The 11,597-nt window shown below is 33.6% G+C and overlaps 6 protein-coding genes and 1 non-coding gene across 7 annotated transcripts; 4 read left to right on the top strand and 3 right to left on the bottom strand.

The window, feature by feature from the left end:
• Positions 1-28: 28 nt before the first annotated feature.
• TVAGG3_0965220 lies at positions 29-101 on the bottom strand. The gene has a single exon. It is a non-coding gene; the product is annotated as a tRNA-Thr (tRNA).
• Positions 102-235: 134 nt separating this feature from the next.
• On the bottom strand, positions 236-1,143 carry TVAGG3_0965210 (arfaptin homology (AH) domain/bar domain domain-containing protein; the record flags this gene model as incomplete). Its single annotated transcript, XM_001325379.1, has 1 exon — positions 342-1,103. One exon carries the CDS (start codon positions 1,101-1,103, stop codon positions 342-344), a length of 762 nt encoding a protein of 253 aa, XP_001325414.1.
• A 1,671-nt stretch (positions 1,144-2,814) lies between these two features.
• Positions 2,815-5,015, top strand: TVAGG3_0965200 (positive regulation of cell cycle G2/M phase transition; the record flags this gene model as incomplete). The annotated part of the gene is made up of 1 exon (XM_001325380.1): positions 2,842-3,642. One exon carries the CDS (start codon positions 2,842-2,844, stop codon positions 3,640-3,642), a length of 801 nt encoding a protein of 266 aa, XP_001325415.1.
• Positions 5,016-6,089: 1,074 nt separating this feature from the next.
• On the top strand, positions 6,090-6,591 carry TVAGG3_0965190 (glyoxalase; the record flags this gene model as incomplete). Its single annotated transcript, XM_001325381.2, has 1 exon — positions 6,115-6,531. The coding sequence occupies one exon, from the start codon at positions 6,115-6,117 to the stop codon at positions 6,529-6,531; it is 417 nt and encodes a 138-aa protein (XP_001325416.1).
• Positions 6,592-7,004: 413 nt separating this feature from the next.
• On the top strand, positions 7,005-7,995 carry TVAGG3_0965180 (protein serine/threonine kinase protein; the record flags this gene model as incomplete). Its single annotated transcript, XM_001325382.2, has 1 exon — positions 7,276-7,995. One exon carries the CDS (start codon positions 7,276-7,278, stop codon positions 7,993-7,995), a length of 720 nt encoding a protein of 239 aa, XP_001325417.2.
• Positions 7,996-9,022: 1,027 nt separating this feature from the next.
• TVAGG3_0965170 (chromo domain-like family) lies at positions 9,023-9,615 on the top strand (the record flags this gene model as incomplete). The annotated part of the gene is made up of 1 exon (XM_001325383.1): positions 9,030-9,602. One exon carries the CDS (start codon positions 9,030-9,032, stop codon positions 9,600-9,602), a length of 573 nt encoding a protein of 190 aa, XP_001325418.1.
• Positions 9,616-10,196: 581 nt separating this feature from the next.
• Positions 10,197-11,460, bottom strand: TVAGG3_0965160 (negative regulation of store-operated calcium channel protein; the record flags this gene model as incomplete). Its single annotated transcript, XM_001325384.2, has 1 exon — positions 10,229-11,446. The coding sequence occupies one exon, from the start codon at positions 11,444-11,446 to the stop codon at positions 10,229-10,231; it is 1,218 nt and encodes a 405-aa protein (XP_001325419.1).
• Positions 11,461-11,597: the final 137 nt, after the last annotated feature.

Genomic DNA, 11,597 nt, shown 5'->3' with positions numbered 1-11,597 from the left:
AGGAGAAAAAAAAAGAAATAAAAATATTTGCCTACGACCGGAGTTGAACCGGCGACCTTGCGCTTACAAGGCGCACGCAATAACCACTATGCTACGCAGGCTTTACATTTATTCAATTTCATATGAATTAATCATAAAATTTCTATCGATAAAATTTCTGCAATAATCATGAAGGTAAAAAAAGGCCTACTCATAGAGTACCTTAAGAAAAATAGATTTTCCATGAATAACAAAGCCAGTACTCAATTTTATCAATGAAATTTCCAAAATTCACATTACGTGATCTTCAAAACAGCCAAAAAAATATGAAAAGAAAAACCTACTTTAATAAATAAATAAGCCTACTTAGCTGGAGCAGCTGGTGCTGGAGCTGGTGTTGATGGTGTGATAGATGTGTCTGGATACTTAGCAGCAAGTGTGTTGAGGTTATAGTTCTGGCCAACTATGATAAGTCTCTGGTGAGCAGCAGCAAATGCAGCATTGTAGTACTGGAATGCTTCAAAGATTGTTGCATACTCAGCTGGAGCCTTGGCAATGAAGGCATTAGCCTTCTCCATGAACTCCTGGTCAAACTTGATGAATTCCTTGCGGTGCTCTTCAGCCTTTGTCTCATATTCGGCTGTTGGCTTGCCCTTTTCTTGGCGAGACTTGACTTCCTTCTCATCGTTGAGGAGGAGGACGTGGAACTTGTTTCTCTCCTCTTCTGTGGTGTAAATGACCTTGAGTTCAGCAAGAAGGACATTGACCTTCTCTGTGACATGCTGTGGAAGGTATGTATCGGAAAGGTTGAGAGCCTCTGTGGCAAGGTTTGTGTTGCACTGGAGGTTTGTGGCAGTTGCAGCCTGATTTGGTTCGCCCATTGGGAAGAGGGCGGCCATCTTGATGGAAACTTGTCTTGAAACATCACCATACTTCTTGATGGACTTAGCATATGTCTTGAGTTCTTCTAAAAGAGCGTCAAGGCGTTCTTTATGAGACTTGATGGTATTGAAAGTGTTTGTGAAGATTTCAGTCTCTTCTGTCTTAGCTGTGCCTGTAGCACGCTCGATTGAGTTCATGCCGAGTGTGACGGATTCCTTTGTCTTTGCCCAGAATGCTTTCATTCTAAAAAACGAACTCAATTTCATTATCAGTTCACTTCTGATATAAAATAAAAGAAAAAATAAATTGAATTCATCTCAAAATTTGTCTTTATATATTTTGTGTTATAAATGATGTATGTACTTAAAAGCATATGTTGCTATTTGTTTGACGATAAAATTGATAAGAGTATTTTTGAAAATAAAATTTTGCTAGTCAGGTCTAGACAATTTTCTCTGTATCTACAAATTAATCTCAGATAGTAAGGGTTTCGTTTTGCGAAAAAAACGTACAATACGCAATTTCGCTAAAAAACATTTAGCTAGCAATTTCGACCTTTGACTCCACTCAAGACGTCACTTTTTTAATTTTGCGGTATCATATTTTTGGAAAATCTTTATGAATATTATATAAAAAGTCTCTTTAATATCTATATTTCATATTTTTATCGATTTTTAAAGTTTTTGCGAAAAGTATTCAATTATTTTTGCTATTTGGTCGGGTAAATGTCAGATTTGCGACATTTTCTGATATGATATTCAGATTCTACGTTGATAATAATGCTTATAGAACCCTCTTGCTATTGTGTCAAAATTGCGAAACCGATAGCAAAAATATCTCGCAATATCAAAATTGAGATATTGAGTGAATTATGCATTATAGAGATTAAAAATCTGATTTGTGAAAACATCTCATCAGTTTCTAGCTAATTCAAAAATCTTTACTATCTTATTCGATTAAAATGAAAAGGGAATAGTTTCATTATGCTTTAAATGACAGCCTTATAATATAATCATAGTTTTCGCTCAATATGCAGCATTTTTTTTCGAAATCTATGGTCAATATCCTAAATACTGATTGCTTTGCATTCATATCTCTTACATTTTCTATACCCACATCACTATTCATTGCTATTCCTATCTTTTTCATTTTTGTTTGTTTCTCATAATTTCTCAAAAAACATGATAACTTGATATTTGTAAATATCATACTTTATAACGTAAATAAGAACTTGACCTATTAAGAAAAGCAGTAATGAAAAGAAAATCTGAAATTCATAAAAATTACAAGTTTCTGATGACAATTAGCTTAATTAAACCAGGTACAAGATTATATAATTGTATTTTCTATCCAATTATCCATATAATATCTTATCCAGAAAAAATAACTTGATCAATACCAAATGATTTTTTAACTAGTAAATAAAGTATTTTCTTTACACACACATTGTATATCATAGTTTTTTTTTGGTTTCGCAAAACATCCAAAAACAAATATGCTATAAAAGTGACAATTTTAGCAAAACGAAACCCTTACAGATAGTCATGTTTAAACTCAATTCATTTTATCTAAATAAACAAGCAATTTGGAATCGAGGAGCTTCTGTCCATTTTGAAATCAATATATTGATTATGTGTGTATGTTTACAGACTAATTGATCGGGTTAAAGTAGAATCAATGAAGGACTCATAACAAATGAATCGCTGTTCCGATATTCATCTCTTTCGATCATAAAAATCCAGAAATTGTTTATATGCATCCTAAAAATGTTCCTTTCAACATCTTGCCATGTTCCTTTATAAAAAAAACTCGAATGATTAATGAAAACCACTGATTGCTAATTATTATGTTATTAAATGACATCAGCAGCTACGATTTGGAAGCAACTAATTCTGGTTAAAAATCTTCATCTATGTATTGTTTTTTTCATCGACCAAAATTGAACAACTGTACGTTTAAAATCAGTCTTGAATTTCATAAATGTCATCACTCACACCGAAGTGTTCTAGGCGCTCTCCTTTTAAATCACCAGATCGTCATGGAATACCTCTTCCACCATTAGATTTTGCTTCTCCATCAAAAGAAGATGATGAAGATGAATGCGAAATTGGTTCAATTCCTACATTACCACTGACTAGTGCGGTTCCAAGGATTACTGGAGCGACATTAGTTGATATGCTCTCTGGTGTATATGATGAATTCTTCGAATCATTGTTTATCATTGATTGTAGATATGATTACGAATATCAAGGTGGCCATATTCAAGGAGCAGTAAACATAAACAATCCTGCTCAGCTGTCTGAAGCATTCTTTGATGATCCACTTCCTAGCGCTACAATTGTATTTCATTGCGAATTTTCACATAACAGAGGACCAGAGATGGCTTCCATATTCCGTGGATTTGATAGAGAACTTAACAAGTCGAGATACCCATATTTATACTATCCTCATGTCTATATTTTAGATGGAGGTTACAAAAGATTCTATGCGGAGTATCCTGATTGCTGTGATGGTGGTTACGTACCAATGCTTGACAAGAATCATACAGTGAACGGTGATCTTGTAAGAAGCACATCACAGTATCGTGAAAACATGGAAAATTTGAATAGAGAGATGAATAAATCTCTTGGTGAGCTTCCTGGTCAGCATTCACACTTCATGAGCCCAATGGCTCCATCAATGCCCCAGTCACCGATGCCTCAATCACCAATGGCAACAAAAATGCTCAATTTCTTGGCTAGCCCTGCGTTTAAGAGGAGCCCATATCATAATACTGATTAAACATTTGTAATTTTTATATGAATTAAACATAAAAAGCTAATTTATTAGATATTCTTAATGGTTTAGATTAAGAAAACATGAGTTGAAGAAAGAACATTACAAATGAATGATTTATACATTTTACATTACTGCATACATTAAAGATGTATTGGAGAAGACAATCTTCATAAAGATAAAGAGGTTTTGTTCCAGAAAATTCAATACTAGGTTGTCCTGGTTGAAATCCATTGTTATCAAATGAGCAAAGTTGGAAAGTAACCGAATAAGGAGAAAATGAATTCGCATTATTTCCCAAAAATACACAAGAGGAAAAAAGAACATTATTTTCCTGTTCTGATAAAAGGTATCCACTCTGGCATATGTTATTAACAAAATTTATGCTAAAAAAACTTGTATATGCAATTACACTCACAACTCCGTTTGCCTGATAATTATTTATCAAACAGTTTGAGTATGAAATGGTAGATGTATCAACACCTTGGAAAATATAAACAAATGCAGTTTCAAAAACTGAATTTGATGTACTATTGATGTATTTGAGTTCAATAGTTCCATTCATGGTATGTATAACATCTGGTTTCGTGTTTTGCCTATTACAGTTTAAAATTGAAATATATTCGGCATAATTATGAGAATCTTGAACATGTTGTAAAGTAATATAGCAATAATGAGCTTTAACAAGCGAGCAACAATTTTTGCAGCAAATCGACTTTTGAATACAAGAATATCCGAGATCATCTAAAATACAGGAACCCTGATTAGTTGATGACACAGATTCAAATATAACGTATTCAATATAAACATTTGATGATGGTTTTGTAAAGTATAAAGGAGAATCACCTTGAAAAATCTGTTATTATTTACAAGATAATTGCTTGATTGTTGATCAGTAACATCTACTGCAGTTAATTTCCAAAAGCAATTTCCATTGAATAGTTCATGAAACCCAATACCCAAATGATAAGACTACTTCAACTTTGAAAAATTGAACTTTTTATCTCGATTTTTTGATAACTCCCTGTGATTTTATTCCAAAAATAAAATAAATAGAAACTAATAACGCAAGATTACTTTTTATTAAGTAATCGTGTTAATAGGCAAGCAGATTAAATTTCTCCATTTTGAATTTCAGTATTAAATGAGTCTAGTTTATGCATTCTTCTTCTATTCTTCTTGACTAAGGTATTCATTGAGTCCAAAAAGCCTTTTCCACAAAAGAAATGAATTCTAATCCAAAAAAATGCATCTGGATAGAAACATATAAGTGTTTCGTTTTGCGAAAAAAACGTACAATACGCAATTTCGCTAAAAAACATTTAGCTAGCAATTTCGACCTTTGACTCCACTCAAGACGTCACTTTTTTAATTTTGCGGTATCATATTTTTGGAAAATCTTTATGAATATTATATAAAAAGTCTCTTTAATATCTATATTTCATATTTTTATCGATTTTTAAAGTTTTTGCGAAAAGTATTCAATTATTTTTGCTATTTGGTCGGGTAAATGTCAGATTTGCGACATTTTCTGATATGATATTCAGATTCTACGTTGATAATAATGCTTATAGAACCCTCTTGCTATTGTGTCAAAATTGCGAAACCGATAGCAAAAATATCTCGCAATATCAAAATTGAGATATTGAGTGAATTATGCATTATAGAGATTAAAAATCTGATTTGTGAAAACATCTCATCAGTTTCTAGCTAATTCAAAAATCTTTACTATCTTATTCGATTAAAATGAAAAGGGAATAGTTTCATTATGCTTTAAATGACAGCCTTATAATATAATCATAGTTTTCGCTCAATATGCAGCATTTTTTTTCGAAATCTATGGTCAATATCCTAAATACTGATTGCTTTGCATTCATATCTCTTACATTTTCTATACCCACATCACTATTCATTGCTATTCCTATCTTTTTCATTTTTGTTTGTTTCTCATAATTTCTCAAAAAACATGATAACTTGATATTTGTAAATATCATACTTTATAACGTAAATAAGAACTTGACCTATTAAGAAAAGCAGTAATGAAAAGAAAATCTGAAATTCATAAAAATTACAAGTTTCTGATGACAATTAGCTTAATTAAACCAGGTACAAGATTATATAATTGTATTTTCTATCCAATTATCCATATAATATCTTATCCAGAAAAAATAACTTGATCAATACCAAATGATTTTTTAACTAGTAAATAAAGTATTTTCTTTACACACACATTGTATATCATAGTTTTTTTTTTGGTTTCGCAAAACATCCAAAAACAAATATGCTATAAAAGTGACAATTTTAACAAAACGAAATCCTTAAAACATATGAAACAAATGCATATGAAGAAACCTGTGAAACTTACGATTATCAGATTTAAAATTGAATGTGTTATCATACGATGAGATTCAATATTTTGAATCCATCCATAGAAACAATTGAAAAGTAGTTCTCGCACTTTGACCTCATTTTGAGCCAATGACCCAACCCATTGCTAAGGACCTCAACCACGTTGGTCTTGTTGTTCCAGATGTTGACAAGTGCTGCGCATTCTTAGAGGCTATCTTTGGAATCAAGTGCAGTGAGCCAAAGAACCTTTGTGGACACCTTAAGATCCGCTTTGCCATTCTTAAGAATGCTGAACTTGAAATCATCGAGCCACTTATCGAAGATTGCGATCATGCCAGATGGCTTAAGGACCATCCAAAGGGCGGTATCCATCACATCTGCTTCCATACAGAAAACCTCAAGGCCTCAACAGAAGCTCTTGAAAAGGCTGGCGTTCGCCCACTTGACCCACGCCCACTCGAACTTCTCGATGGCAACGCAGTCCAGTTCTTCAACCCAGATGACTGCTTCGGCATCTTAACTGAACTCGCTGAAGGTGGCGATTAAATTACTTCTCACTAAACTTTAAGCTGTTTACTAACTTGTTAATAATTTTTTATAATCTACGTTCTGATCAAAAAAAGCGCTCAATTTTATATCGAATGACTTTTAGCAAAATGACTTGGATGGTAGATAAGTTAGATCGAATTCGAAATTATTTTTGGTACGAATTTGCTTGAAAATTTGGGATTTATTTTTATTTTTTAATAGGATATGTCTATGGGATAGGAATTCTATTGTAATAATATATGGAACGTTGAACAAAAAAAATGAAGTTTTTATCGGTGTGCAGCACCGGTAGAAAATTAGTTCGACAACGGGACCAATATGGCCAAATAAAATTCACCGAAATTGCGTTTTGACTCATGAAGAAAGTTCACAGATAAAAAAAAATAAGTTGATTGTGTTTATGAGATGCTTATTCACCTAATTATAAGATAAGAAATAGTAGTCAAAAAAATCATGGGAAGTGACTTGATTTTCAAAAAATCATTTTATCATGACAACTCAAACTTGTTATGATCATGATCCACGCGTTCAGGCAATATATCAGGCTGGCCGTGGTGGTAATGGTACTTGCTGGATCTTAAAGATAGATGATCACTATAGAGTTCTAAAAAGACTTTTCAATCGAGATGGAACTAAAACATCTGAAATGTTTGAGAATGAGTTGAAATTCAAATACCACTCTCTCCAATATTCTATGATAACTCACAAAAACATCCTGGCGAACGTTTTAACTGGATTTTGATGGATTATATTCCAGGTATCACTATAACGAAGTTAATCAGCGGCGGTTGCGTTGGTAATCGTATTAAAAAGTTATGCATGCTCGAAATTTTCGCTGCAATTGCTTCCCAGTTGACTTTGATGAAAGAAATGGAAATAAAGCATCGTGACCTTAAACCAGACAATATTGTCGTTGATGGTGATATGATTCCTCACATTATTGATTGGGATGATTCTACAGACAGATTTTCGTTATCTATTAGTGAGCGTCACGGAACAATTCCATTTGCTGCTCCAGAAATCTTTTCCGCACAGAGAAAATGCGAATCTGATATTTTCTCATTCGGAGCTATCATGTTTAATATGATTACCGAACGTTATCCATTTTACAGTGCATACAGGACAAGAGCAGGCTTACAATCTCTTGCTGATAAATTCTCTGAACTCCAATTACCTAACCTCGCTGAAACATTAGACGTGCTTGCAGAATTCGAACAAATGGATGATTCAGAACAATACAACCATTGGCCAACGGTTGTTTCATACGTTGAGCCTATCCTTACAGAATTGATCAAAGCAGGCGCTCGAGATGACTATATCTATAATGAAAGATTCCAAAACGATCCGTTCAACAGAAAAATTTCTGAGTTGATTGGATTATGTTGCAAGCAAGAACCCGACGGCAGAATCACACCAGAGGATCTCCACGATAGGATTGATAGTCTTGCAAAGAAATTTTAACAGATCCAATGAATTGGATCAGTACACAAATATGGCGATTATTTGTTTTCACTCCAGCAACAGGAATATGGCACAAAAGAAATGATCGTAAAACTAAAAGGTTGGGTTTTTACGAAAATGATGAAACACTATTAAGAATCATTCAAGCAGAAAATCCAAGATTTGAAGCGCCAAGATCCTCTGTGTTTGCCGCTTTCGTTCAATCATTAGCTCCAACTAATTAGGTAAATAATTATTTTATTTCTTTTTCTTCTTTCTTTTCCTTTTTGCACTTTCAACATCATACCACTTCTTTCTTATATGTATATTTAAAATAACACTTTCATCAATAGTTTATATTTCAATTATCGTAAGAAGTGTAGATTGTTATTCTTTCAAACTGTTTCAACATTCAAATGGTAATTATATGTAATTGTTTTCTTTATATATGTATATACTTGAGTATGCAAGAGTTCGAATACAAAAAGTATTATCTTATGAAATTTCTCAAATCACAAAAGTAGAAACATTCAGAGCTGTCAATTATCTACATGATTGCTCATAATAAAGTAGAACATTTGATTTAATAAGCGTTAAAAACTAAATTGCTAACAATTACTTTATCTTATCTAAAAAATAAAGAATGATTTTCATAATTTACTTATGTCTATTGATGTTCATGGCTGTTTTGCAGTCGGTTGAGTATCAATAGAAATTGACTAATTCAGATGAGGATAGTTCATAAAATCGGATGGATAATGATCAGATTTTATAAATTTTATTTGAAATCCAATATAAGGGAGGCTGTGTGAGAATGATCAATAGTAAAAGGGGATAAATTTGTTACTTAAGGTCAAACATGTATAGATTTTCAAAGTATCGATTTTACATATATACTTTGACAATGATATTGAAATTCTATCATAAATCTACCCATAATCGCATGTTCTTAGAATTGTGGCTACTTCTCAGGTGATTGTATATCATATTTACTATGAACTTTCTTAATAGATCTTTCAATAGAACTATTTTTTGAGTTCAAAATAATCGTTAATATGCAAGAGGAATCATTAACTCATGAACAATTTCTGGCTTGGACCTTATCAAACAATACGTCCCCATCAATTCAATACATCTTGAAGCATCGTGTTGTAAAAGGAGAAGTTCAATATTTAGTCAGATATATGGATACGAAAAATTTTCCATATGATGCTTGGATAAGTAGCAGTAGGATTACAAATATGCAACCAATTATTTCGTATATAAACAAACAAAATCCATCTGACTTGAAGCCTAACTTAGATCCAAAAGAACAGCCTCATGAGTCTGACGATGAAATAACAGAAATACATATTAAGCATGCTAAAGCAAATACTGTGCCTTTAACTCCTGCAGTTAGTCAAAAGATCAGAATTCTCGAATTAATCGACGATAATCATTTCAAAGTCATTTATCCTGGAAATACTAAGATTGAAGATGCTACTCGAGAAGATTTAATAAAGAATTACAAGGAAGAATTTTATCAATTCTACAACCAAGAGATGGCAAAAGTATTCGACGAAGTAAAGGCAAAAGGACTTTCCTCCAAAGAAAAAGCTGAATTATTAGCATTAATATCCGGGAAATAATTTCTTCAAATATTTGTTTTTATTAAAATACTAATATTATCTCATAAATATTATAGTTCTATGAATTTTTTGTTGCAGCATGAAGAGCTGTTTGTCTATAACTATATTATCACCAAGATTCGCACCATGAAATATAAATATTCCTTCACATTTCATGGTGCCCGAAAGAAGGACTCACATTTGGGCTCTTGATAGAGTAGATGATCAGAAGCTTAACATGAGACTTAGGATTAAAATTATGAAAAATTCAATAATAAGAGAAGCAATGAAAAATAATTACTTTTTCCCTTAATTTTTTATTCAAAAATGAAAATATTCAAAAATTTCAATAATTTTATCTTTTTTCAATCATATAAGCCTTTTCATGCATTTTTAAATCAGTCAAATTGAATCATTATTATCATTTAAACTATATCATATAGTCGAAATTATATTTTCTGATATTTTCTAACATCACAATTATTTTTTTTTAACCAAACATTAATTGTGAAGAATAATTAATTTAAATAATTTCCTCTTATCATATTTTTCAATCAAAGCTTCTTTTGTAAATGCCAAAGGATTCAATCACAGATTCATTGGTAAAGGAAAAATTAAATAAAATATTCTAGGTTTTAATAAATCGATTATGGCATGCCACTGAAAATTCTCTCAATAGCAACATTAACATTACCGTTGGAAGCAAGAAGAGCACGGATGTTCTTATCGTTATCATTGAGACCCATTTCGTTCATAATCTTGAGCTGCTCTTGGAATCTCTCCTCGTTTGAGACAGATGGAGCTGGGTGAGCAGCTGCACCAGCTGCTGGAGCTGCAGATGCTCCGAAATCAGCAACATCTGGGAAGACATTGATACCTTCCTTTCTGAGGGCACGGCATGAGTCAAGGAACTGCTTCATTGCCTTGGAGCCGTTTGTAGTAGCGAGTTTATTCTTGATCTCGTCTGTTTGTGAGAGTTTTGTAGCATCGAAGAAGAGCTTGATGTCTGCATCTGAAGCTGGTGTTGAAGCTGGAGCTGGTGAAGCAGCTGGAGCGCCTCCGAAGAATGGATTTGCACCAAATCCACCATCACCGAACATACGCATGGCATCTTGAATGGCCTGTGGATCGTTCATAAGACGCTGGATTTCTGGGTTGTTCATTAAAGAGTTCCAGTCCATTCCGAATGGATTAGCACCGGCATTAGGGTTTGCGCCACCAGCTGGGGTTGCACCTGCACCTGTGTTAGCGCCAGCGCCCATGCTGCGGAACATATTCATAGCTTCACGCGTCATTTCTGGGTTCTGTAAGAGCATTTCCATCTGAGCACGAGCAGCTGGGTTGTTAGCGATCATTGGGTTGCTGTCAAGCATCTGACGAAGCATTTCTGGATTTTCCATAACCTGATTCATCATATTTTGAACGAATGGGTTGTTCATCATAGCGGAGATTTGGCTTGGATCCATGTTATATGGGTTCATTCCTGGCATTCCGCCCATTCCTCCTAATCCACCTAATCCGGCAAATGGGTTAGCCTGTGGTGGTGGTGACTGCATATTTGGAAGTGGCTGTGTTGAAACCTGAGCTGGCTGTGGAGCTGGTGCTGGTTGGGCTGGCTCGGCTGGTTTAGGAGCTGCTGACTTGCCAGAAACAACCATGTGGACGGCATGACCATCAGGGATGTTGTAGAATGAAATAGTGTTTGTATCGGCAAGGATCTTTCCGGAATAGATAAGGCGGATTTTTGTTGCATCAAGGTTACGTTCTGCAGCAATTTTCTGCTTTAATTGAGCGATTGTAAGCTCTGGACCTTCAACTTCAATATCGAAGTTATTGTTCTGGCTACCTTTGATCTGGAGTTTCATGATTTTTTGTAAATGTTAAAAAGCGGTTTTCGATTTTTTTTTCAAATTTATTAGACCAACTTTCTTATTTTGTACATTTAATGAGATTTATAAAATCAGGATTTAATAAGGTCCATTTTCGCCTCGAAAGTTTGTTTAGTCGGTCGGGCGA

This window comes from Trichomonas vaginalis, chromosome I (genome assembly GCF_026262505.1).
Source record: "Trichomonas vaginalis G3 chromosome I, whole genome shotgun sequence".
NCBI lineage: Eukaryota > Parabasalia > Trichomonadida > Trichomonadidae > Trichomonas > Trichomonas vaginalis.
Note: the sequence above shows the minus strand (reverse complement) of the source record. Positions and strands in the feature narration are given on the sequence as shown.